This window comes from Mycena indigotica, assembly GCF_014461135.1.
Source record: "Mycena indigotica strain 171206Taipei chromosome Unknown Mind.scaff0006, whole genome shotgun sequence".
NCBI lineage: Eukaryota > Fungi > Basidiomycota > Agaricomycetes > Agaricales > Mycenaceae > Mycena > Mycena indigotica.
In genome coordinates this window covers 1,613,668-1,638,042 of record NW_023503005.1, presented here as the reverse complement: position 1 = coordinate 1,638,042, position 24,375 = coordinate 1,613,668, and the positions used below count along the sequence as shown (strand labels likewise).

At 50.2% G+C, this 24,375-nt stretch overlaps 8 protein-coding genes across 8 annotated transcripts; 4 read left to right on the top strand and 4 right to left on the bottom strand.

Moving 5' to 3' along the window:
• Nucleotides 1-6: 6 nt before the first annotated feature.
• MIND_00689200 (Tr-type G domain-containing protein) lies at nt 7-4,456 on the bottom strand (the record flags this gene model as incomplete). The annotated part of the gene is made up of 16 exons (XM_037363600.1): nt 7-21; nt 70-310; nt 367-627; nt 668-1,098; nt 1,155-1,631; nt 1,683-1,763; nt 1,813-1,941; nt 1,993-2,103; nt 2,155-2,498; nt 2,546-3,029; nt 3,081-3,473; nt 3,524-3,666; nt 3,712-3,837; nt 3,890-4,133; nt 4,182-4,341; nt 4,401-4,456. 16 exons carry the CDS (start codon nt 4,454-4,456, stop codon nt 7-9), a joined length of 3,696 nt encoding a protein of 1,231 aa, XP_037219244.1.
• A 1,799-nt stretch (nt 4,457-6,255) lies between these two features.
• MIND_00689100 (GTP-binding protein) lies at nt 6,256-7,152 on the top strand (the record flags this gene model as incomplete). Its single annotated transcript, XM_037363599.1, has 5 exons — nt 6,256-6,320; nt 6,377-6,549; nt 6,600-6,745; nt 6,797-6,877; nt 6,925-7,152. The coding sequence occupies 5 exons, from the start codon at nt 6,256-6,258 to the stop codon at nt 7,150-7,152; spliced, it is 693 nt and encodes a 230-aa protein (XP_037219243.1).
• A 1,628-nt stretch (nt 7,153-8,780) lies between these two features.
• MIND_00689000 (Cyclopropane-fatty-acyl-phospholipid synthase) lies at nt 8,781-10,718 on the top strand (the record flags this gene model as incomplete). The annotated part of the gene is made up of 11 exons (XM_037363598.1): nt 8,781-8,898; nt 8,957-9,116; nt 9,175-9,191; nt 9,239-9,297; nt 9,350-9,514; nt 9,567-9,776; nt 9,842-10,030; nt 10,082-10,203; nt 10,252-10,382; nt 10,438-10,640; nt 10,692-10,718. The coding sequence occupies 11 exons, from the start codon at nt 8,781-8,783 to the stop codon at nt 10,716-10,718; spliced, it is 1,401 nt and encodes a 466-aa protein (XP_037219242.1).
• Nucleotides 10,719-11,337: 619 nt separating this feature from the next.
• Nucleotides 11,338-17,146, bottom strand: MIND_00688900 (Kinesin-like protein; the record flags this gene model as incomplete). The annotated part of the gene is made up of 20 exons (XM_037363597.1): nt 11,338-11,454; nt 11,502-11,610; nt 11,666-11,758; nt 11,817-11,935; nt 11,987-13,820; nt 13,853-14,648; nt 14,701-14,737; nt 14,797-14,829; nt 14,883-15,011; nt 15,062-15,244; nt 15,295-15,516; nt 15,566-15,578; nt 15,625-15,836; nt 15,886-16,081; nt 16,129-16,418; nt 16,469-16,584; nt 16,630-16,659; nt 16,706-16,717; nt 16,766-17,023; nt 17,083-17,146. The coding sequence occupies 20 exons, from the start codon at nt 17,144-17,146 to the stop codon at nt 11,338-11,340; spliced, it is 4,863 nt and encodes a 1,620-aa protein (XP_037219241.1).
• A 244-nt stretch (nt 17,147-17,390) lies between these two features.
• On the bottom strand, nt 17,391-18,356 carry MIND_00688800 (S4 RNA-binding domain-containing protein; the record flags this gene model as incomplete). The annotated part of the gene is made up of 6 exons (XM_037363596.1): nt 17,391-17,414; nt 17,461-17,533; nt 17,586-17,662; nt 17,890-18,130; nt 18,175-18,251; nt 18,297-18,356. The coding sequence occupies 6 exons, from the start codon at nt 18,354-18,356 to the stop codon at nt 17,391-17,393; spliced, it is 552 nt and encodes a 183-aa protein (XP_037219240.1).
• Nucleotides 18,357-18,397: 41 nt separating this feature from the next.
• On the top strand, nt 18,398-20,912 carry MIND_00688700 (uncharacterized protein; the record flags this gene model as incomplete). The annotated part of the gene is made up of 6 exons (XM_037363595.1): nt 18,398-18,733; nt 18,789-19,628; nt 19,683-19,800; nt 19,848-20,338; nt 20,387-20,456; nt 20,503-20,912. The coding sequence occupies 6 exons, from the start codon at nt 18,398-18,400 to the stop codon at nt 20,910-20,912; spliced, it is 2,265 nt and encodes a 754-aa protein (XP_037219239.1).
• A 277-nt stretch (nt 20,913-21,189) lies between these two features.
• On the top strand, nt 21,190-23,663 carry MIND_00688600 (Lipase class 3; the record flags this gene model as incomplete). Its single annotated transcript, XM_037363594.1, has 8 exons — nt 21,190-21,438; nt 21,482-21,822; nt 21,874-22,470; nt 22,517-22,542; nt 22,587-22,859; nt 22,906-23,300; nt 23,348-23,562; nt 23,615-23,663. 8 exons carry the CDS (start codon nt 21,190-21,192, stop codon nt 23,661-23,663), a joined length of 2,145 nt encoding a protein of 714 aa, XP_037219238.1.
• Nucleotides 23,664-23,680: 17 nt separating this feature from the next.
• On the bottom strand, nt 23,681-24,263 carry MIND_00688500 (Transcription elongation factor SPT4; the record flags this gene model as incomplete). Its single annotated transcript, XM_037363593.1, has 5 exons — nt 23,681-23,696; nt 23,752-23,818; nt 23,877-23,918; nt 23,974-24,082; nt 24,129-24,263. The coding sequence occupies 5 exons, from the start codon at nt 24,261-24,263 to the stop codon at nt 23,681-23,683; spliced, it is 369 nt and encodes a 122-aa protein (XP_037219237.1).
• Nucleotides 24,264-24,375: the final 112 nt, after the last annotated feature.

The window sequence follows — 24,375 nt, the reverse complement described above, 5'->3', positions numbered from 1 at the left end:
AGCAGACTAGATATTGAATCGCTGCAGTGCCTGATCAGAACCATTATCAAGAACCACAGAACGACTTACCGGTTTCAACCCTTTAATTAGCATCCACTCCTCCGGGGTTACGTCGTCGCGGAAAGACGATTTCAGCACATCGATACTTTGACGCGTGATACGGCTTAAAAGTTCGTCCTTATCGTCAAAATGCCGGCCAAACATCTTTGCTGATTGGTACACTGCATGTTCAATCTTGACTGCAACGCCGCCTCCAGCTTGGGACTTTTTTACTAGCTCCTGGGACTTGTGATTAATCTCAAGCGAGGTTCTGTGAAAAAAAAAATCAGTTGTTGTCGCCGATAAAATAGATAACTGAAGAGTAACATTTTGCCAAGCTCTATTATATCCTTTTTGCCTGTCGCAGGATCCGTTTTAACGACCGCGATGGGCGTGCCGATTCGCAAAGTGCCATCGAGAATGTCGACACCAAGAATGATTGGGTCGCGCTTGCAAAACGCAGCAATAATCTTGAGTCGGCAAGGCCAGACGGCTTGTGGGGCAGCGTCTCGTCGCTTGGCCTCTACGATTTCCTGGTTATATGCAGTGAAGGCATCGAAAAGGTGGTATATAATATCCGCTAATAAACTGTCAATGTCATTGTCCTGGCTAGGAAACAAACAATTACTTGCCTTTGAATAGCCGGATGCCCATATCCTCTGCCAACTTTTCTGCGTCTTTGTCGACTGGCACATCGAAGCAAAGGATACACGCAAGCTCTTTGGCCTTCTCTAACATAGTGCCCGCCCGCATTACATCCTTCTTATGGACAGGCCCAATGTTGATACCGGACACTGGAATCTTGCTCGACTTCAAAAAGTCTAGCAACGCTTCGAGCGAGCCGAGCGTTGATGCCTGAACACAAACACCGCGTCCTGATTTGTCGATGTTGTTGAGCAGCGACGTCAGGTCAGACATGACCTCATCCCGCAGGTCATCCTCATCGTCGTCGGGTCCGCAAACCAAAAGCCGCGAGCCAGCAATAGCTTTCTCGAGATCTGGCGCCACTATCTTGACTCCCAACGCTGCCTTGACTTCCTTGTGGTGCACGTAGTTGGACTGATAAGATAAGCAAGGAATCAGCTAAAACTTTTTGTTCGGGAAACCTCCCGTACCTTGACACGCAGTTCGCGCAAAGGCTGCGGTGTTAGGAGCGCTCGGACCTGAGTTACAATAGGCCCATTCAAACCACAGACCACAATCTTGTCGCCTTCACGGAGATAGCCGTTGGAAAGAACTACGTCGATTGTGGTCCCCAAGCCTTCAATGACCTTGACCTCGAGAACGGTGCATTCGAGTTCAGAAATGTACATGAGCCTGTCGCTCATGCGCTGCTGTGTGAGGTTGACTAGTAGCATGATCATATCAGGCACTCCCTCCCCAGTGATTGCACTTGTCGGTACAACGGACACGTTCCTCGCAAAGCTCTTGTTCTCGTAGTACAGGACAGCGTTGAGCCCTTGTTCCGCGATTTCGACGACGATTTTGTTATACCGGTCCTCAAACTCGCGTTGAACTGATCGTGGCTGTTTCGCGAGCGATTCCTGGAAAGCGCCATCTGGAGTTGCAACCCAACCATACATACGATCAATCTAAAGATAAGATAAAACTAGGATTCTCCGGGATTCACAAAGGTGACTAACCTTGTTGAGAGCGATGATGAACGGTGTTTTCCTGTCCCTCAGCAGCCGAAGCGACTCTAATGTCTGCGGTTCTAGTCCGTGCTACAAGGCACTGAGCTCGGTTCCAATTCGGGGAGCCAGGTCCGCTCACCATGATATCAACCACCAAAATAGCAATGTTGCAAAGGGAACTTCCACGCGATCGCAGGTTGGTGAAAGACTCGTGTCCGGGAGTATCAATGATGAGCAGCCCTGGGATCTTGTATTCTTGTTTCCCGTCCTTGGAGCTAGGTTAGCGCCAAACAATAACGGGAGGACAGTGTGAACCAACCTTGTTCATGACCGCCGTCTTGGTCTTTATCGCATCCACTGGGAAGTAGGTCGCTCCAATTTGTTGAGTGATACCACCAGCTTCGCCTTCTTGCACATTGGTTTGGCGAATCTGGCGAAGGAGGTGAATGAAAGTGAAAACATAATTGGCGTTGACACAAACCTTGTCGAGAAGTTTGGTTTTCCCAGTATCGACATGTCCGAGAATACAACAGATAGGACTCCGTAGATCGTCTTTGCTCCGTGCCGCAAGCGCCTCCTCATGGGCTTTGGCTCGTCGGGCAGCGGCTTCGGCTTTACGTTGTGCAGCCATTTTCTGAGCGACAGTAAGTTCCTCATCAGAAGACGAGTCATCCGAATCAGAGTCGTCATCTGAGTCCTCTTCAGAATCGTCAGAGTCGTCGGAGTCGTCTGAATCGTCCTCTGACTCGGAAGATTCCTCTTTGACAGGAGCTTTGCCTTTTGCAGGGGCGGCTTTCGTTGGTACTGGTTTGCTGTTGGTTTGTGCTGATAATCTTAGCATCGAGACTGATGTTCGATAACGGATCACAAACCTTTTGGAGGAGGCGCGGACTTGGTGGCTGATTTAGGAGGTTGTGCAGCTGCTGGTTTTGACGCTACTGGTTTTTGCGCCGGGGCAGGGCTGGGTTTTGGCGGTTGCTCCTCCTCTTCTTCGTCACTGGATGCGTCCCATGAGTCTTTAACACCAGAAGCAGCCGGTTTTGTTTCCTCCTCGTCAGCACTGCTAGCATCCCAGTCATCAACTGGAGCAGTTGAAGTTTCTACTTTCGCCTCCGGCTGGGGTTCCGGGGATCTTGGTCGTGATTCTGGAGCAGGAGATGCATCTTTGGCGACGGTTGGCTTTTTCTTGCGGGCACCGTAATTGACTCTTCTGCCGCTACCCGACGCCTGTTGTAAACCTTCGATTTGGACACCAGATGAGAGTAAAGCCTGCTTTCTTATTTCGGCCATGGCTTTTTCTTCGCGTTGTTTCTTGGTAAGCAATCTGCCCTCCTTCTTGGCCAATTCGCGTTTCGCCTGTAATCAGATAGTTAGCACCTAATAATGAAGCCTGCGAGTTGCGCTGACTTTCTCTTTATCTTTTTTCCGTTGTTTTTCTTCCTCTTTCAGCCTTTCTTCTTCTGCCAGACGAGCCTCCTCCTCTTCTATTCGTTTTCTCTCCTCCTCCTCTCTTCGTTTTGCCTCTTCTTCAAGTCTCTTTCGCTCTTGGACCATTTGCTGGATAGCATTTAAACGTCCACCCTTTTTCGCTGGTGCTGTTGCTGCTGGCGCTGGTGCTGGTTCGTCCTCTTTCTTCCCTTTCTTCTTTTTCTTTTTCTTAGCCGCAGCTGTACCTACTTCGTCCCCTTCATCGTCGTTGTCTGCAGCCTTTGGGGGTTCTACTGCAGCGGGCTGAGCTTCAGTCGGCGCATCTTCAGGCGCAGCCGCCTTTTTGGCGGCTGCTTGAGCCTTTTTCTTGGCCTAGCCGTTATTTGTAACTTAAGCAGTGAATATGAAAGGATCAGACAGACCTTTTCGCGTTCCTTTTTGAGTTTCTCTTTCTCTTTCTTAGACAAGACTTTGGGTCCAGCATCTTCGCCCCCGTCATCGCCATCGTCTTTTTCGGCTTCGGCTGCAGGGGGCACAGTTGGGAGTGTGTCTATTGGTTCCTCGTCTGCGATCTTTAGTGAACGGAAAAAAATGTCTGAGTTGCTCGCACCTTCAACCTCATTAGCCGTTGTTCCTTTACTCTTTTTGCCTTTCTTCTTATCCTTGACTGGACCCCATTCCTCGTCGGCCACCGCCTCCTGAGGTTGTTTGGACTCGTCTCCAGGTTGCGTTTCCGCTGTCTATGGTCAGATCTCGACGTAAGCTGCGCTTTGGAGTTTCTGGCTTACGCCCATCGTTGTCTTCATCTTCATCGAGAGCCTTGCCCTTCTTTCCTTTGCCTTTTTTACCCTTCTTCTTCTCCTTGACAGCCCCCCACTCCTCGTCCGCGAGTTCCTCGGCAGTCATTTCCACAGCTTGCTTAGATGGCCCATCCTCCTCAGCAGCAGGAATATCATCTAGAGCGCCGAGATCCGTCCCTTTCTTCTTCTTCTTGTCTTTCTTGCCCTTGCTGGAGGAAGCTTTGATTGCGGACTAGAAACACTTAGATCGGGTTGTGATAGCATGAACGGGCTTGCGCACCATGAGCCCGCCATAATCTTCCTCCTCTTCTGGCATACCCGAATCTTCCGCAGTCATGTCGAGGGCCGCGAATCCGCCAAAGGCAGACCTGGAATTCGACGGTGCCGAATCATTTTCAAGTGTTGAAGCGGGAGCCGCGACAGATTCGCCCGCCTTGTCCCTGTAGGTTATACCGAGTTTGAACGCGCTAGAAAACTCCTAGTCGGACCAACCACCAACCAGTACTCGTCGTCGTCCTGTTTCTTCCCCTTCTTGCCCTTGTTTTTCGGTGGCATGGTGGTGGTGTTAGGTGAAGCGGAATCGGAGATAATGATAATGATGATGCACTTCGGACGCCGGAACCGGCCTGACTACTTATGACTGTCCGTTTACACTAGATAGTCTGAAGCGATATAGGGATTTTACGCGGACGAATGCAGGGCCCAACACAAAAACCTCATCAACTCACTACTAAGTTATCTTGGTGTAACGCAAATTCACTTTTTTGGGAGTCAATGCTGAGCGCTGAGCCTACCTACGTACACCGTCAACAGGCGGCACCGGACATCAGATCAAAGAGACCCACTTTTGAACCAAAACTCAGCGCTCAGCTGAAGTTGGTGTCTGCATATCACTTTCGGATAATGCAGAACATATTTCGTTGTACCGCTCGAGACCTGCCGCTGCACTATGCTTGATTTGCTTGGTCTCGTCGCGTATATTGCGTTCAACAGGCCATTGAGATCGGGAACAAGTACTTCCACGCATAAACACTGCAAATAAGTGGGTCGCAATTAATTGGAAGTCGAAAGTGTGGAAACACACCCGCAAATACGTCGCAAGCGTACCACCCAGATCGGCCCGGGCGACATCTTATCGACGGCGTTGTTCGCCTTCCTCTCCAATCACATCAACGCAAGCGGTCTCGGAATCGATAAGTCCTGAGCGCATATCCGACCAGCCACTTTGATTGGGTGGGGCACGACCACACAAAAGGTTGCCATCCCACATATCCGTATGCTTGATGCCATGTTGGTGGAAGAGCGCCGATGCCTGTTGCAATTCAAGGCTGATGAGGTTGGTCTCGAGTTGGTGTGAAGCATGATATACCTCGAGCGCATCACGGTCAAGATGCACAAAATCGGCGACGATCCCAAAATCTGGAATTATTGCACTACCCCACCTGTTGAGTAGGTCAACGAGAAAAAGAACAGGAAATAACCATTTGTATACCTTTGCAAGACATGAAAAGCATTTCCAAGCCACAAATAGTCGATGACAGGGACGGAAAAGTTGTAAGGCTCCTAGTGGACAGAGTTCAAAGCCAATACATCCAACTCTTCCCGACGTCTACATTTCAGAACAAATCTGCTAGAGGAATGAGCCAACATTGGAAGGTATTGGATCGACTCACTTGATCGACCTTGGTCGTCTTGCGCATACCAGACACGGCCAGCTTGGGACAAAGGATCAGGGATGCGTTAAACCAGCAACCGCTATGAACACTTTGCCGTCTTGTTCATCTCTCTCTCAAATGTCTTAACGAACCGCCGGTTGAGGGGGGTAGCTTTCCTGCTACGTCGCAATATTGGGCAAGAGAGGTTGACTGGTTGCACCACATCATAAACATAGTAGTTATGGCCATGTGAAGCCAAGAAGGGAGCTGCGTATTTTGACCAGAAGTAGATCCACCGTTGACCGTGGCCGATCTTGGGTGGTTGATATTTGCCATCCGCTAGAGGCCTGTCCAACTCCCAGAAGTCTCCATTGTGGCCAGGGCGACCCAAATCCAGGAGCGCGTCGTCCAATATATCTGAGGGAAGATGAAAGTTACGAGTGTCGTTGCTATAATGCGACTCCAGCAGTGAGCAAGACAATGGTCAACGTCATAGACTGACGATTAGGATAGGAGTATGTAGTCGTGCCAACTACCAGCGTCGACATCTCGTCGTAAAGTTGTTTCTAAGTAACTCCTTCCACTGTCCAGGCGGTCCTCGAGGAAGGTACAGAGATGATTATCACCGAAATGATGTCAGCTCCCTTGGACTTGACCTCATACTTCTTACTGTTATCTCGCCCCCCCACCCAATAAAACATGGGACTTTTGACAATCATTCGCAAAAACCGGCAAAAAGAAAAGGAAATGCGCCTGTTGTTCCTGTGTGTGAGCTTGGATTCTCTGGAAATGTATTTGTGCAACTAGGTGTTGCCCGCAGTGGACTGGACAACGCAGGCAAGACAACTATTCTTAAGAAGCTCAACGACGAAGACATCATGAGCGTGAGCCCTACCTTGGGATTCAATATCAAGACTTTCCGGCACGGCGAGTACGCACTTTTCTCTGACATTGCCCAGTCAACATATGTTTTAAGCTTTACGCTCAATATCTGTCGGTATCTCTCATAGATGTCACTTTGATTAGGCCAAACAATCTTACAGGGGACGTTGGCGGCCAACGCACGCTCAGACCGTATTGGCGCAACTATTTCGAGCAGACAGACGCACTCGTTTGGGTGGTTGATTCCGGAGACCGCATGCGTATGCAAGACTGTAAACATGAACTTCACAGCTTGCTACTCGAAGATGTCAGTTTATCGCCAGTGCCAGTATGGCTCACGACTGATGACATGTTACAGCGACTGGCAGGAGCATCCCTCTTGGTATTTGCCAACAAGCAAGATCTTCCAGGCGCCATGTCAGATAACGAAATCCGTGAGGTCGGTTCTTCCCCCCGTTTTCTGTTCGCTGCCACGGATTTCCCCAGGCGCTCGACCTCCCGTCCATCAAGTCTCATCATTGTAAAATCTGGTCTTGTAGCGCTGTAACAGGCGAAAACCTTGTTCAAGGTCGGATCCATGCTACCCTTGCTTTACCTGTCCAAGTTCTGATCAAAATGGCCCCAGGACTTGATTGGGTGGTTGGAGATGTTGCAGGCAGACTATATTACTCCGCTATAGCATCAGCTCCTCAGCCTGTTCCTGCGGTGGTTTGATTAAAACATGGTTCGCTAAGAGAGTGCATCAAATCGAGGGACGATTGGTGTTCATTTCGACTCCCCAGGCTCGACCCACCCCTGCTATCACCGAATACTCACCCATTTCGTGTGCATATGAAGAAGGGATGAACTAGTGGGGCCACAAGTGACAACCGCAATACCTACATTGCGCCGTTGGATTTTTCGGACTTATGTAATCGGTTGGTCGAATTTTACTATGCCATTATGAACTTTTTGTCCAGCATCACCCGATCTCGCTATCGAGTCGAGAAGGCCTAGGGCCCACTTGAGGATGTCATACCCATAGCTTCATGCGCACAGTTGACGCATCAAAAACAGAAACTCCCTTGTTGGCAGCTTTCGTTGGTGAAAATCTCTCGGTCCCACGCACGACCAGGCAGACTACAACGACATGCTTGAATTCTTGATTTCTGTTTATACCGCCGACAATAACAGCAACAGAACCTGTGTTTAACTGCCGAGGAACAGCCGCAAACGAGGGTGGTTGATAGCGATGTTCTATTGAAAAAAAGAAAACAGACTTGACTGTGTGTGTGTGTCGCCAGGTTACATAACCAGTTCCCGTTGCTTTTACAGCGTTGCTCCAGTTCGGACGCAATATTTCTCTTTGCTACTTCTGCATGGAAATATTCAATTCAGTCAACGACGGCAGAGCGCGAGATTCGGGTGGTTTTCCGTTTGATATTGGCAGCACATTGACGAGGGCGGCGTATACTCTTTTGACAGGACAAAGTATTGGGGTATCCTTTAGATCGACGAGTCTGTTGGTGCCACAACTCGATCGAGCAAGAACTGTAACCATAAACTTGAAGCCTAATCAACCCACTGGGACGAAGTAGAAGCGACATTGGAACTCGTATCTTTTTCGCGTACTTGGAAGGAATGGCCGTGACAGTTCGGAAAGGGCGGAGGAGGGTATTTCTGCCAAACGGCGGCGGGATTAAGCCCGTCGAGCAAAGAAACAAGCCAAACAGCGTGAGAGGGCCGAACTAGTAAAAATAATCCAGAATTCAGATGTGGCAAGCGGAGACCTTGCATTCGGGGAAAAAATATCTTTTTTTGATACTCTGGACGAGAGCGCCGCACCCGACGTTTGATCGTGCGCATGGCGGTGAGATGGGTGTACGTGACACCGATATGATGGTGTGACAGTCGGCGCTTTGCCCTTGACCAGAACCTTTTTCTCCGAAATTTCCGAAAGGCGCGAAATGCTCGGTATTTCTTGCGCCATGGCGTCAACTCTGTCCGACGGCGCGTCAATGACTCGACGATGGCCGTGGCGCTAAGGATCTTCGAAAATCCCAATGGGTTGTGATTTCCCACAACTAAGAATCTTAGGATTCCAAAATCCTATCTGGATGGGGAAGCACACGTGAAAGAAGCCCTTCTTACCTGGAGGTGCGCGACTGACTGAATAAGTGGGGATTCATTTACCTTTTAGAAATGAAGCCAGGCGAAGTACCTGATTGAGATGACTGACCCATCTACAAGAATTTCTCAACGCGATCCAAATCTCGATATACCGCCAAATTTTGGCACACACCTCGACGGAGACATAAAAGGCCCCGCCTCTCAATGCTTCCTCAACCGACCCCCCTCCCGACATGTCTACCCAGTCTTGCGTCCCACCACAATACGCGCCTTCGTCTAAGGCTCTCCAGTCGACCTCCTCCTCACTGCTTTCTCTTACGTTCAGACCCCATGCTTGGCTATGTGCCTTTGGTACGCGTCGCGTCGCGTCTCTTGCGTCATAGTTGTTCTCAACTTGCGTTCGGTCTAGCCCGCAGCTCCATCCTGACTGTTCTCGACGAAGCTATCACCATCGGCCACCTTACTATTTCTGACAACGACGGCACCCACCACTATGGCCAGTACTCCAAGGGCGGCAACAACGTTCACTTTAAAGTCGTCAACGACAACTTTTGGCTTCGCATTATGCTGTACGGCTGCCTCCGAGATTTACCTTCTCCTTTCATGCTTATCGTGTCTTCTTTGTAGATCGGGCGATCTTGGATGTGAGAACATCTCCCCAACATACCACCCCCAACTAACATCGTCTCAGTCAGCGAAGCCTATATGATTGGTGACGTCGAAGTTGCGGACCTGAGAGGCGCGATGAACGTATGTCTGTCGTCTATTGCCGTTCCACGCCAATTGAATGTTACGTTCTTAGCTCTGGCTCGAAAATCAAAACGGGATGGAAGCAACCCTGTCCTCCATCGTATCCAAAATCTCCTCTGCCGTCTCAGGACTATATAATGGCATCCTCGGCCAAACCCAGTCTCAGGCCCGGCTAAATGTTATCGCCAGCTATGACCAATCCAACGAATTGTTCAAGGTTTGTGTTGATTTTCGCGTCGGGACGCATCTCAACTGATATTGGTGGTCAGGCGTTCCTGAGCAAGGAGATGATGTATTCATGTGCCCTTTGGGACTCGCCAGAGGGTGGCGTTCGAGGCGATCTCGAGTCTGGGCCTACTCCGGGCGATCTCGAGTCGGCCCAACTACGCAAAATTCACCATGTGCTTCGAAAAGCTCGCGTCAGACCTGGTGATCGCATCTTGGAGTTTGGGAGCGGGTGGGGAGGGCTTGCTATCGAGGTTGGTGTCTATTCTCACAGCCTATCCCGAATCTCCACAAATAACTGACTGCATCGATTGTTCAGGCTGCGCGTTCTTTTGGCTGCGAGGTCGACACTCTCACCCTATCGATTGAGCAAAAAAAGCTGGCCGAAGAGCGCATCAAGGAAGCTGGTCTTGAGAGCCGCATTCGTGTTCATTTACTCGACTATCGGGAAATCCCCGCCGAGTTCGAAAAGTCCTTCGACGCATTCGTTAGCATTGAAATGCTCGAGGTATTTCAGTGCCTCTCTCCCCCTTATCTTATCGCTGACCCTCTTTGCTAGCACGTTGGCTCTAAATACTACTCTCTCTATTTCAAACTCGTGGACTTTGCCCTAAAATCATCACGAGGAACTGTCGTCATCAGCGCCTCCACCTTCCCTGAATCGCGATACACCGGCTACCAGTGGGTGCCTCGACATCATACTCCAACATCCCACTCATCTGTTGACAGAGCCGAAGACTTCATGCGGAAGTATATGTGGCCCAATTCATGCTTGCCGAGTGCGACCGCACTAATAACGGCAGCACAAACTGGATCGCAGGGTCGATTTACGCTAGAGGGCGTCGAGAATCACGCAGCTCGTTCGTTTTTTGACCATCTTCTCGTTGTCTCTTCTGACCTGGCCTCCCCTTCCAGACTACCCCCGAACGCTTCGGGAATGGGGCCGCCGGTTAGAAGCCAACCTCACACAAGACCTGGTTTCGCGCGACTACCCTGCATTGCGAGACCGTTCGGACTACGACGCCTTCAAGCGGAAGTGGCAATACCTTTTCGCCTACGCCGGCGCTGGGTTCGCAAAAGGCTACATTACATGCCACATGCTCACGTTTATCCGCCAAGTTTGTCCCCTTTTCTCTCTCCGTATTCCTTTGGCTAAGGGTTTTGATCAGAACGACACACCGGAAGCATGCGACTGATGTCATATACCAACCCTGGTCTTGTAGCCCCAGCTCCTTGTATCTCTATGGCTATCTTTATATCCCATCATCTCTCCAGGAATACTCACATCATTAGAGCACGTAGAATTAGCTGTTACGGACATTATGACGACTTAGATGTACTGTTTTAAAAACACAAATTGAATCAACTAGGAGTTTAGATAAGCCAATGTTACTCTCATGTTGTCCCGACCAACTCGAAGCCTCCCGCATATTCTATATCAGGAGATTGTAGTTGAGACGCCGCAACCCCTTGTAGTCTAGCTTTGTTTTGCCGATCCATCAATCCCTGCCCCACAATCCAAGTCCAAAAGCTTCGACCAAAGCTCAAACCCCGGCATCGACATCTTACCTTACCCTTTGACTCTTAACAGTCGGGGCCGCGGTTGTTATAGGTAATACAACAGCCTTTTTACCGTGGCCGAGAGCAAATATGCATAATAACAACCCAAACAGTGTGTCCTAGTACATGCCAGTGTTTCAATTTAGGGAAAGAGAGCATTCTAGAGGTCGTAAAAAAGATTGGTGGTGGTGGTGGTACGGATGTCGAAAGCATTAGGAAGATTAGACTAAACAGATATGTAACCGCCGGAAAAGATCATGAGGGGAGTCGTGTCGGATCGAGTTTGGTGCACCAAGACTGGAGCTCCTTCAGACTGGGAGCGGCCAATGCGTGGGAGTTGGAGGATGTGAAAAGCGTGAACGAGAACGGCTTCTGTGACAGACATTAGGAACAGTTCTTTCCAATGAAATAGCACCTACTCCAAGAAGCACTTCTTTTTGTGGGTCACTTTCCACGTTGACGCCATCAAGACTGACAACGCCAACCTCCTCCAGCTCGTTGGAGTGAGAGTAGATGTACAAATATGGCCTGCAAGATTATCATTAGCTACCGGACAGCACGCGTGCCGACAGGTAGCTCTCACCTTCGTAGGACAAACCAGCGCTTTTCCCAGACGTTTTGACTGGCGTCAGTCAGGATGAGCAAATGGCCCTTCTTCGTTGACCCATTAGCATCACTGAGATTGCGTCAGCCATCAAACGTCATTGAATCATAGATCGACAGTCAAAAATCACCTTCGCGGAATCAATTTCGTCTCGGAGATCAGCTTGAGAGTTTCTTCAGGGACGAGGCCGTTTTTCTTCTTTGCCGGCTTCGATTCGTCGGATTCAATAGGATCTTGGCTCAGAATGATCTGAGCATGGGTTAGCGACGCCGCCGGAGGAAATAGTAGCCCAAAGCCCACCTCTCCGCGATGGCCAAACTGCTTTTGCCAGAGTTCCACCGACCGCTGCAGCAAACTATCCGCTTTCCACGCCAAGGTCTCGGCGTTAACCGGCCGAGGTTGCGTTGTAGCGAGAAGTACCCGTATTGCTTGAACATCAGCAGCCCGTCGTTCAGTCGATATCAGTCGCTCGTAGTCTTGGACCACACTGACTCCCCTAGGCTTCCAGGTACCGAGAACTTCTTCCCCTCGTACATATTTCTCCGATGTGTCTAACCTCCAAAGGTCTCGGGGCGAGCGAGTCAAAGGCGGTGACAGTTTGACGGAGAATAACGAGCTGGTCTTGGAGAGGATTTTGGTTGAGCCTAGAAAAGCCATTAGCTTTGAGGGCGCCCGAGCATCGCGGGTTCTAATAGTGATTCCAATATCCATGCTAAACTGCACCGGATCGCTGCAAGAGTCGACGGCAACTGCCCAACTAAGTTGTAGAATGACACGCTGGTTTCCTTCCGTAACTCTGTTGAGCAGCAGTGAGTCGTGAACACTGGTGTCCCATAGCGCTTCCGCAGCTAGATGTCCAGTGCCATCGGGCCTGAACTCCAACAATTGCTCCTTCAATAGCGGAAGGGTCACCAGAGCCTTCGAGGTAGATTCGTGTATCCGGCCATTGGTGTCTAGTAGACGCACATTACCAATGCGAACTCGAGTAAATTCCATCCATGGAAGTTGCTGGCCTGAGTCTGAAGATAAGCTTATGTTCAAGCGGCGTTGAAGACCTTGGTGTAGCGTGAAGCAGCCAGCGTCTAAGTTGCCTCGGGAGACGACGGGCACGGGTGCGTATTGACCATCAGGAGCAAGTTCGCATATTTGCAGCCACGCGACGACGTCATGTGTTTGTTGAACCACAAAATCAGTTTCTGAGCGACGCATGGGTGGAAGAGTGGGCGCATTTTCCGACACCGGAGAAGACCTTGGCGGAGGGGGTCGTACTCGAGCTTCCCGCATTTCATCCCAGCGTTCTAATCGCTCGAGATACATTGGCCGGACAGTCGCAAAGAATTCTATCGGCACATAACCCTCCTTCATGTGGGCCAACGCTTTCGATGACGCCACAATGGAGAAATGTCTACGGAAGCGAAGTTCCGAGAGAGTCGAAGCATCAATGTCAATGGCTGCCGATGGAAGGACCTCTTCGGAGGCCAACGCGGGGCCAACAAAGGAAGAGAGTCTAACTTGGAGGTGGACTGCAGAAAAGTCATGCGACGAAAGTCCTTTGACCGAGTCAACAGTTAGATAGAAGCCAATCTTGCTTCCTGGGGGTACGGTTCCTGGACTTGGTGAAGAAGCCCGCGTCGAAGTTGAAGAACCATTGGCGTGCTTCCCTGTTAACTGCACATTGACAATTTTTATGTCAACGCGACAAGAGCCGATAGCCTCAGCGGTATAGCGGCAAAAAATAGGCACAGTAGATGTCGAAGACAGGCGACGGGAGAGGGGAGCAAGGGAGATGAGGGCATTGCCAATAAATGAATATTCTGATGGGGTGGTGTCATAAAATGATTCGTCAGACGAGAAATGCTGGGTGTAAGAAGGTCGGTCGATGTAGGTGGTCAGATTGCGCATGCGGGCGAGTTGTTGCTGCATTCGGTCCAACGACCAAGTATAGATCGCATTGTGACGCTTGTCCAGAACTTTCACGGCGACACAAGGCTGAGTGGAAGACGCGAGCACGGGATCAGCCACGTCACCGAACTCGTCTAACCCCGCGATCGTGTCAACAGCGGAGACAGGCGCCGCAAGCGAGCCGCCAGCCGAGATAGTAAAATTATATGAGACTTCCTTTCCGAGCTCTTTGCTGTTCAATTGCGCTTGAGTATTGCCTCAAACGAAAAAACGACAAGATCTACTTGCCTTATAATATTGGCTTCCTTCACTATGACCGCGTTCGAAAGAACAACCTCTGCCATAGAGAAGGCTCTATGTGCCCTCCATCTATCCAGAACCTTCCGTATTAGCCTGAGTTGTTTTGCGGTGTAAATGACGGGCTCAAACTCCACCGCAACATCAGTTTCTCCACGTGCCCGTGCATCGATGAGTCGCCGCATCTGTTGTCTGACCATTCGCAATTGGTGCTCCATATGCTCTTTCTCCTCTTTCAGATCCTCCGCTTCTGGTGAAGACTCGGTAATGGCCTGAAGTCGATTCTCGAGCTGGTTCTGTGCATCTCTGAGTGGTCCATCCACCTCAGGGCTAGGGGCAACATCAACACTGGTGTCATCCGTCGCGTCGCTCGAAAATGGCCGACCAGTTTCGCTCCAAACATCGTCAGTCTGACTCTGACTCATGCTCATGCTACTCTCCGGACGCGGAGGCTTCATGTTATGGTCACGCATCGTCTTGACCTTCGTGATTTTTTCGAAGAGTTTGTTGAGGTCATCGTCTGGGAGGTTGTCGAGGGTGGGATCGAGTCCCAACCGGGCAAAAGCTGCCTCTCGTTTCGCAAATGTCCAATCAACGTCCGCCCCTTCAGCAGAAGAAGCTGGAGAGTCCGGCCTAGTCGATGCTTCTCCAGCCTCGAGATCAGCCGCAGTTACACTGAGTTGAAGGTTGGACCTGAGAGTAGCACGGTCCCGTTGTTTACGAACGGCTTCCGGGTCGTTGAAGCGAAACACGTGATTCTCGCCTTTAATTTCTCCTTTAGAATGCCGGTCGGTAGGAAGAGAAGACAAACATACCAAGAATGATACGAAAGCCCGATCGCAACTTGTGAGGCTATCAAACGAAGCAGGTCAGCACTCTCAGGAAGATGTTATCAATGGCAAAGACAGTACCTGCCCCGGGGTGATTTGTTTGCCGTTGAGAAACTAAAGAAGCAATGAGATTCAAGAGTGTCCGCAGGTCACAAGTATGCGCGCACCGTGACACTGTCAGGCATGGCATGGATCACAACCTTGCCATCGATGTTCTCAAAGTAGCAATGCTCCTCCAGGATGTTATCGCCGCTGAGGCGAATCGCAGCGGGCTTCTCGCTGTCCATTCGACCGACCTGACCGAGAGCTTGGGTTACAATTCAATAACGAATCAAGAGGGATATACCATTGTTTTCCCAGGTTTAATTTGGTAAATTAAGCATTCGCTCATCAACGGGTCTGTGAAAAAAATGTTTAGACTACAAGGCGGGGTAAAGAAGCATACCTTCGTTCTAGAGTACCAATTACATGCGATCAGAGGCGAAAACAAGCCGATTTGCCGACTTACTAGATTGACCAAGTGAGGCATCTAATATTCGTGAATCCTAGGATAATTGCGGTTGCGAAGAGTTGGCTCACCCGTTTTGGCGTGTGTACACCGACAAGATTCTTCTCCACGGTAATCCCGAGCTCCTCGAGCGCCTTCTCCCGCTCTTTCTGAACCTCTTGTGTTCTCTGCATCTTCTGCTCCCACGTTTCGTTCAGAGTCTGCATGAGCTTTTCGCTCGACTCCATTTGATCTTGCAACTCAGCCTTCGTGACTGTCTTGATTGTACCGTCCTTGGCTTGGTAGGTGACCTTCTGTTGCTCGGGTGGAATCTTTGGATCGAACACTTCCTCTCCACCAGACCCAGACACACGAGCTGACCAGATTAGTCAGTTCAGTGTCCAAACCCCACAAGTCGAAACTTGCCTCTAAGCATCTCCAGTTCCTCCTTCAGTTCTCGCACCAGCTTCGCATTGGGGTCTTCGTTGACGACCGCCTTATTCTTAATCTTCTTTGCTTGATCGGCGTAGCGCAGAGTACTCAGTGTTTCTTCGTAGTCTGCAGGCGAGATAGCGGCGATCATTGCTGTCTTCGAGTTGCCTCCAAGACTGTCTTTTAGCAGCCAAGTAAGAACCTGAGCCGAGTCACAAGGGAAGTTGCAACTGGTGGGTGATGATACATACCGAGTCGCGGTATGGAACGAAATCCTCTGCCTTCCCTTTCTTCCCCTTCTTTCCGTCACTCTGGCTGGCTAAAGCGAGTGATGATATGACTTTGCCGAGCGTGGTGAGCGACTTGTTGATGTTGGCACCTTCTTTAAGTCGCTGCCCAGTCGCACCAGTGGAATTTGCGCGTTCGGACCCGGCCAAATCGACCAAACTAAACAGGCCATCAGCATCGACCCAGACTAAGATAGAGGTACCAACCTAATCCGAGATACCTTCTCGGTATCCATATTTGTTTCTACATCGTGTCGTTTCATGGTCAGGAGGAGGGTGAACACAGCATGGGACCGCGAAGAAGTCTCGTTCATGTTAGTCGCGGCAACAGTTCGTGCTTTGTTTCCCTCGTCCATGAGCGTCATCATTTCAGTATAGCTGTTTACAGCCAAACGCGAGAGATCTTCGACATAAGGGCCAAGACTTGGATGTTCTCGGACACGCAGATTGCCCGTGTTTTTGGGGTTAAGTAGATCCCGTACTTTTTCGTTGTAAATCTAAAACGAATAATTATATTCTTCGCAAGGAAGGAGGAGGACTGGCGCACCTCAATATAGGAAACCTCGACCGTGAAATTGACATTAGGATCCTTCGCCTTCTTATCCTCTACACGCACAAACAACTCCGAACAAGTGAGTGGGATAATTCCCTTGTCCGCCCCATCTAGACCGAGTTAAGTGCCACCCAGTGAGATAAGGGAACACTCACATCCCATCATACTGTAAGACTTCCCCGACCCTTTCATTCATCAGCATCCCCCCTCTCCCCATAGCGCGAAACTCACCGGTTTGGCCGTCTATATATAAGCTTAGAGTGCATTCAAGTCAGGGAAAAGACAACTCACAAGCGAGAATACACGCATTGAAACCATTGAAACTATGATCCAGTAGTTCCACGCCCAGGTCATCATATAGGGTCTGCTGCGAGCAATAGCGCGGCTCATCGCGGTCGCCCGCCGACCAGTACGATTTGTCGAACGAAAACGACAGCGTCTTTCGCTCCGTGGCCCGTTTTGAATCTTGGGCTGAGCCAACCTCTGGAGGGTCAATCATGGTCTGGTTGCCCTCCATCCGAATCAAAGGCTTTGCTCCGCGGGCGAGCTCTACGAATGATCTGTTTAGCTTGCTTGCGGTTTGGAGAGACAGTAGAAGTGGGGCGCACCACGCGAGTTCAAGGGTCGACATCGAACTACGACCTTGATGTTGCCATCGCCCGACTCCGCCATGGTCCAGAGAGAGCGTGTTTACGAGGAAGAGCCAGAGAGAAAACCAAGAAATTAGTTAGGGTCGTGGTCAACAGAAAAGAAAGCCTTTGCTTGACAACAATGTTCTGATCAATTGCAAGCGCGCTCTGACGCGTGGATGACTTGTGATTATTACACAGATGCTCAAGCCCAGCGAATGTCTAGTAGAAATGCTACTAGCTACAAAGCCCATAGACCAGACGCGGCAAGCGTTTTAACCCAAATGCTATAGCAAGTCGAAATCATCAAGCTGATAACATTTAGTGAGGGAAACGAGGGTTAAGTAGGACACCCACCTCATCATTGTAGGTCATTATTGTGCGTTTCAGTTTGGACGTATCGACCCAAGTAACAAAGTCCTCCATGTGTCTGGTGTAATGAAAGCTGCAAATCTCCCGAAGCAGTAAAAGAGAGGACGAACCTTGTTACTAGGAATGCAGGATCGGTTATTGTGTCGGGTCCGACACGGACGTGGCCTTGCTCGATGAATTTGGCAGCCTGAGACAAGTGTAAGCTAGCATTCGAATTTTCGGAGGATCGTAACCGTCGAAGGTAGTTTTGATAAAAGATGACTCGTTCTGGTTCTCTTCGCGATACATGCAGACCCACAACAATCGTGGTCAACACTCAACAGCTTTCGCCCGGAGTGGTCGGCAAAGTGCGCGTTATCAGACCAAAATCGAAGGCGAGCTGAACCATATTGAAAGGGAAAGGGGAAAACTCACAGCGCTGACGGTTTCTGCCATTTTGGACATACACATATATACGGCCAGTCGACGACGACAGAAAGCAGACACGGTAAGCTTGTTGTCAACGTCGCTGAGTTTTGCCATGGTGTTCAGAACGCCCATATCGTATAGTTTGGAGAGAAGTTGGGCCTCCATTCTTGCGCGAAATGGATCTTGGGCGGGGAGCAAGGATATTCGGTGGGCGAAGGATCGCAGCGAACCACATAGCTTGTTGTATCTGAGTGGCCTTAGAGCGGTACGCAAAGAGTTGCCACTGTTTACTTTGTGTAGTCTTCGCGGTTTTGGATATGGTACCTCCGCATGACTTTTATTTCGCGTAGATTTGCATCTTGTTTCCACTATAACATGCCTGAGAAGCCTTAGAGCGTCAAACGAAGGCATACATTCAAGAAATCGACTTTCTTGAGGAGTTTTTGTTCGTGGTACTTGAGTTTTCTGACCATCGCTAAATGTCACACTTCCCCGTCACAGTCGGGGCGCATGAATGGCTACCTTCCACGACGACTACAACCCGATTTTGCGCCAGGGCCCCCAGAGTTTTGCTCTGAACAACCCCGCCTTCCAGCAGCCAGGTAATCCTCCCATGGCAATGCTTCAAGGCGGGCGTTTTCCTCCCAATATGGACCCTCGTTCACTGCCGATGAGAGGTGGGCCTGGTCGGCCGATGAACCCTGCCATGTCAGGAATGCCACCAGCAATGAATCCAGGAATGGGCTTTCCGCCAAATATGATGCCTGGGCCAGTTGGTACCCGTAGAGTTGCTTCAAACCCTGGTCTCATGACAGGCAACCCTCAGCATATACAGCAGCAGCAACAACAGGTGCGTAGTATCTGCTTTTTTTCCTCCTCGAGTTTTACGAGCATTATTCAACAAGAATATGCAGCGGATGATGATGCAGCAACAACAAGTTCGCCAAGCTGAAATGATGCGAGGACTCGTTGGAACGCCTACACGGCCACCTGGCCAACAACTTATGAATAGTTTGGGTCAGCCAAACCAGGCCTTTGCGAATCCACCACCGCCTTCGCCGCGTTCTCATACACCTGTAATGGGAGGAGGCATGCCTCAACGCGTCCACCCAGACACCATGTTCAACGATTTCCCACCACAAAACCAATTCCCGCCTCGGGCCTCATTTCCTTTCGGTGGCTCGCCCGTACCACCAGAGCAGTTTCCTCCGGGGGCTCCGCGGAATGCTGGAGGCTTTCCCACCCCGACCCAATTGTCGATGCAGCACCCGCACGATAATAATTTCTTCATCCCCTCTCGCCCACTTTCCCAACAACAACATCACCCTGAGCCTATGCCCCGTCCACAATCACAGCCACAGCAGCCTCAGCAACCACCAGGCAGGCCGCTATCGAGCGCTGCTGGCCCATCTCAACCACCTCGCCCTGCAGGGAATGTGCGCATGCCTCCTCAACCGCCACAACCTCTACCGCCATCAAACCAGCGACCAGAAAGCTCCGGCTCTTCTTCTCATCCACAGCCCATTGCCCCACGTCCTCCGACCCAAGGACCTCCTCCTCCCGCATCAGATGGCACCCTTTTATCTGCCTCTGCTTCCCCTCCAGATGCCAATGCTGTTCTCACCCAGACAGTGCCCAGACCACCAGCGGCGGACATGACGGCTCTTTCGCTGGGTCACGGCCAAGGACTCTTCCGCGTCATGCAGTTTAGTGGAGTCTTAGGTTCTGACACGCCACAAATTCTCGTGAGTGGTATTATTGTATTACCCTTTTGTTTGTATCCCTAACGACAAGCTCAGCGACAAAAACTAAACCTTTCATTCTGGCACAACATGATTCAGGAGTATTTCACGCCCAAAGCCATCATGAAGCTCACTTTGTGGCGGGATAGCATGAAAAATGAAGCAAAACCATTTGGTACGCGATTTGCCATCTTCTGGGTTTCACCACCTCATTTCTCATAGAAATTGGTGTGCCTATACTTCCGCGGTTTTTTCTTGTGACCACTCAATCTGGCGTCAAATCGATGTCTTTCTCACTTGACGGCGCGCGCGAGCGGTTATATGCCCCAGGACATGCAATCATCGAATGCGTCGCTGCTGTTTGGACTTGCCGATATAACAACGGCCATGTCGTGACCTTACGCGGTCCGTTAATTGTACATCTTGTTCTCTGCGCTCCTGCTCCTGGATCGACTGCTTCTGGTACAAATCCTCAATTCGTTATCAAATTCGACGATTTTGAGTTCGACGCTCACTCTCACGACAAATATATTGCACTCGATTCGATAGCTGGGACCAGAAGGGAGGAGGAGTCACCTGCGGCTTCGGCCAATGGGATGGTCGAGGAGGACAAACAGTGGGAGGAGCCACGTGCTGTTTTAGAGAACGCTTCGATACCTGGAGAACCTGTGAACGCTTTTGGGATCCCTCAAGCTACAATGCGGTGTCTGGAGGTACGTCAATCGCATCATTCTCTTCAGTTTGGATCTCATATGTCTCAGCTTGCGGAAAGCGTCGGGCAGATGCAGGAGTTGATAACTTTTGCGAAAGAGCATGATATGGGACCACTTTGTGTGTCTTGAGCTTCGTATCTGTTTCCTCACCTAATGGTTTTTAGCTGCTCTCAAATCTTTTACGGACAAACTGCGAGAAGAACATCCACAGCAGGCCATCATGAACGGTGCTCCTCCAAACTCGTTTTTCCAGGGTAGTTCTTCGCTACCTGGTACACTGTATTCAAGTGCTCCGCCTTCTGTCACGAATCCACCCCCTCCCCAACCGACCTCCTCTATGAGCTCTCCCCAAAATCAGCCGCCATCAGCCGCTAATTCACCGCAAAAACAACTGAAGACTATCCCCGCGAAAGGCTCAGTTGCTTCCGCATCAACTCCCACCGCCAGTACCAGTGGTGGCACACCATCACTTCCTGCTGCATCACTCAAACGCAAAGAACCACCCGCGCCAGCGACTGAGCAGTCCTCCAAACGATCTATGCGGCGACGGCGAGCTACGGGCGGTGGCTCATGATGGTGGTGTGTGTTGGCTCCTCTCTCTTGTTGTGCTTTTCTGTCCGTGGTGTTGCTCTCTAGATTGTATCTTACTGCCTTACGCTATCTACATGGATTTCATTAGTGGAGACGCTGTGTTATATTTATCTAGCTAGTAGTCCGTCTCTTGTACTTGTACTCCACCAAAAAAAACATCGCGCGATAGCTGCTCACAAATTGCCAAATCTGGAAGACTGGCAGTCAACGTGATTTCACATGCGTCGCGATGCAATAATGATTCTTTGCTCCGAACTACCATGACTTGGGATACCTACACTCGCACAACTATCGACGCAGCTTCGAATCTATCTAGCTGGGGGTTTCATGCAGTCAAGACCACCACCCGGCTCGGGTTCGCTGTAACCCGGGGCGTCACCTCGACTGCTGTTGGAATTACTGCTTCCGTTGTCGACCACACACTATTTGGTGGAATCTATGTTGCACGACCCATAGTTAGCGGAGCAGTCTCGACCGTTCTATCAGTGGCAGAGGCGATTGCTATGGCGGTGAGTGCTTGTGCTTGGTCCACAATCGGCTCATTTGGCAAAGCCCATCTTTGCCAGCGAGTATATTACATCGACAAGTCTTCTAGCGGCCCATAGCTCTATAAACCTGCTTTCTGCAATTACTGGCAGCAGTAGCAGCGAGGCAGCATTTTCGCTGACGTCGTTCATCACACTTGTCAAACGCGAGCTGAAACATCCTCCCGCGGGGGCCAGTCTTCCTGAGCGACAATTTGGCATCACCCAACTAGCAAGGGCCATTGTTGCTTGGGTTGCACTGCAGGGTGTAACTCAGGAATGGGATGAGACGCGATGGCTCAAACATATGCGGGAGATACCAGTGAAAGATGTGCCGAAGAGTTTTGAGTCAATTATGCGCGCAAGACGGTGGGTAGATTGGTCTTTCGTGCCAATTTTCATGCTGAGGGCATGCTGCAGAAACTCAAGGGTTCGCGTGACGTCTGATATAATATTTCCAAACCATAGTGGTCAACTTATTGTTGCCGACATCGGCGAAGCAAATCCAATCCGAGCCCAATCCTTTTTTACTATGAGCGGCAAACCATCTGCACCTATATCTAAACGGCCCACTGTCGTACCAGAGCCCCGAAGGCTTACTAACGCTCAACTCAAGACTACTCTCCGACGCCTATCTAAACTTGTACTTGCAGGTTACGGTGGCGCGAGTTTGTTATTCTTTGGAGTATCATTGACTACCCCTCATGGTCCCGCGTCTGCAAATTCTGCATCACAAAAGGCAGCGGAGGAAGCCAATTTAGCGCATGCGATCGATGCGTCTGAAGCTCAAGCCGCAGGTGATTTCTCAGAGTTCAGCGCCCCTTCTGGACCAGGCGATGCACAATATTCGTGGTGGGACGTTTTGTTAGGAAAGCATGATCATGAGATTTTCGAACGGTATGCCAACACTTCGGTTGATAAGGCGGACGCAGATGTTCAGGAGAAGATGCGATCCACTGCCAAAATTGGGGCGGAGCACCTTATGCCTCGTTATTGGGTTTTAACGGATCATTCAAGGTTAGTCAGCCTTATTTCGTTCTTTTTCCATCTCACAAAACACCAGAGGCCAAATAGTATTAGTTTTACGAGGTGCAAGGTCTCTCTTGCTTATCGCTTGTACTCAACTAAAGCAGGAACAATGAGTCTCAACGAAATAGCGGCAGATCTGACTTGTGAAGAAGATGAGTTCGAGCCGGCGACAACTCCTGCGATGACTGAGGATGATCTTCATCGTGTACCTGGCCGTTTTATATTCCCCAGACCACAAGCCGAGGCTCATGCCCCAACTGCGTCTTCACAATATCATGTTCACGGAGGGATGCTGCGAATGGCTCGAGTAATGGGTGGGGTGGGCAAACCAGTACAATTGGCTGTCCATGAGGCCCTTCATCATAACCCCGATTACGGTAAGTGTCTGGTCGGGATGTTGTTATCTTATCTTATATTTGTCAGACCTTGTTTTGTGTGGTCACAGTCTTGGGGCTGGAGTCGCTGGTCTTCTAGGGATGATGTGGGCCGATCCAAAGACCTGTCTCACAATTCCAGCTAGCGGATTACCAGTTGGCCGACGAGTTTCCGTCTACTGTTTTGCCCCACCGTCCCTGGTTGACCCTGCTTTGGGCAAAGTTTCCGAACGACTGATAACGTCTTTTGTCTACTCACATGACGTCGTCTCTCGTCTCAATCTGGGCGCAATTCGAGACCTGGGGAATGCTGCGATGTGGCTATGCGATGGTGAAGAACCTGCCAGCACAATATCGCCAAATAGCGCAGCTGGGTATTCTGCGGTGACTTCACGAGCGAAGCGGTGGAGGGCAGGGACAGGCACCGAAGATGATCCTCATTGGGTAAGTAACCTTGACTTGGTCTGATCAGAGAGCTTGACAAGCCACAGTTTATTTCCGTTCGCAAAACGTTGGAGGCCAACATGCATTGGGCGAATATGGTGCCGCCTGGGCGAGTGTTATGGGCGATGCGGGACAACGACTTTGCTCCAGCTCATCGACAGACATCGAATTCAGACAGTGCACCAGACAAATTGCGTTTATTTGAGGTGCTTGAGCCGGAGAAAGTGTTTTCGCAGATAGTGTTTGCTCGCGACATGCTAAGGTACCCAAATGCCTTGCATAGCCTTGTCGCGGTTCTGATCCCTTCTCTACAGCGCTCATATGCCCCACCAATACGACCAAGCCCTGCATTCGTTACTGTGAAATCCTTCTGGGCGGAGTTAACTTGCTGTACATCTATTTGGGTAAATGTAGAATAATTGTAATTAGAGCAATATTGTAAAGCACTCACAACGTATAGGACACACATGACAAATCCACTTTCCTTTCAAACGAGTCAGTCCATCTCAGTTTGGTCTCTGGGACGGTATTTGATGCCACGGCTTTCGAGTTCGGCTTCAACATCTTCGGGAATACGTCCCTTGACGCGAGCAGCATACATTCCAATGACATATTTCGCTAGGGTGGTAGGTTGAGCCAATGAACAACGAACGGTATGGAACTGGAAACAAACAAGTCCGCTGCCATTTGGCGACCCAGCTATTCTCTGGATCAATGACGGCAATAACTCCGTCAAAGTAAGTCGTAGTACACGATGCGATTCGGTCTCCAGAGTTTTTCATCTGGACTTTGAGTCAGCAACTGAGCAAAAACGAACGAAGAAGTTACCTGCAGGATCTCCTCGCAGTTCGGGCAGCCTTGCCTTCGAAAGTCGATAGGCTGAAGTACGATAGAGCAGAGAAGACATGCTCTCAATTGCCGGGCACCTTTGGTTGCGGTTGGAATTGGCGCCCTGCCCTCCATTGTCGTTTAAGCCAAGTTGTGTGTCACGACTGGTCACACCACGACCCGCTTTCCTCCATCCTGCTTCGAGGCAAACTTTTCTGAAAAGCGTATCGTTTGTTGAGGAATGAGC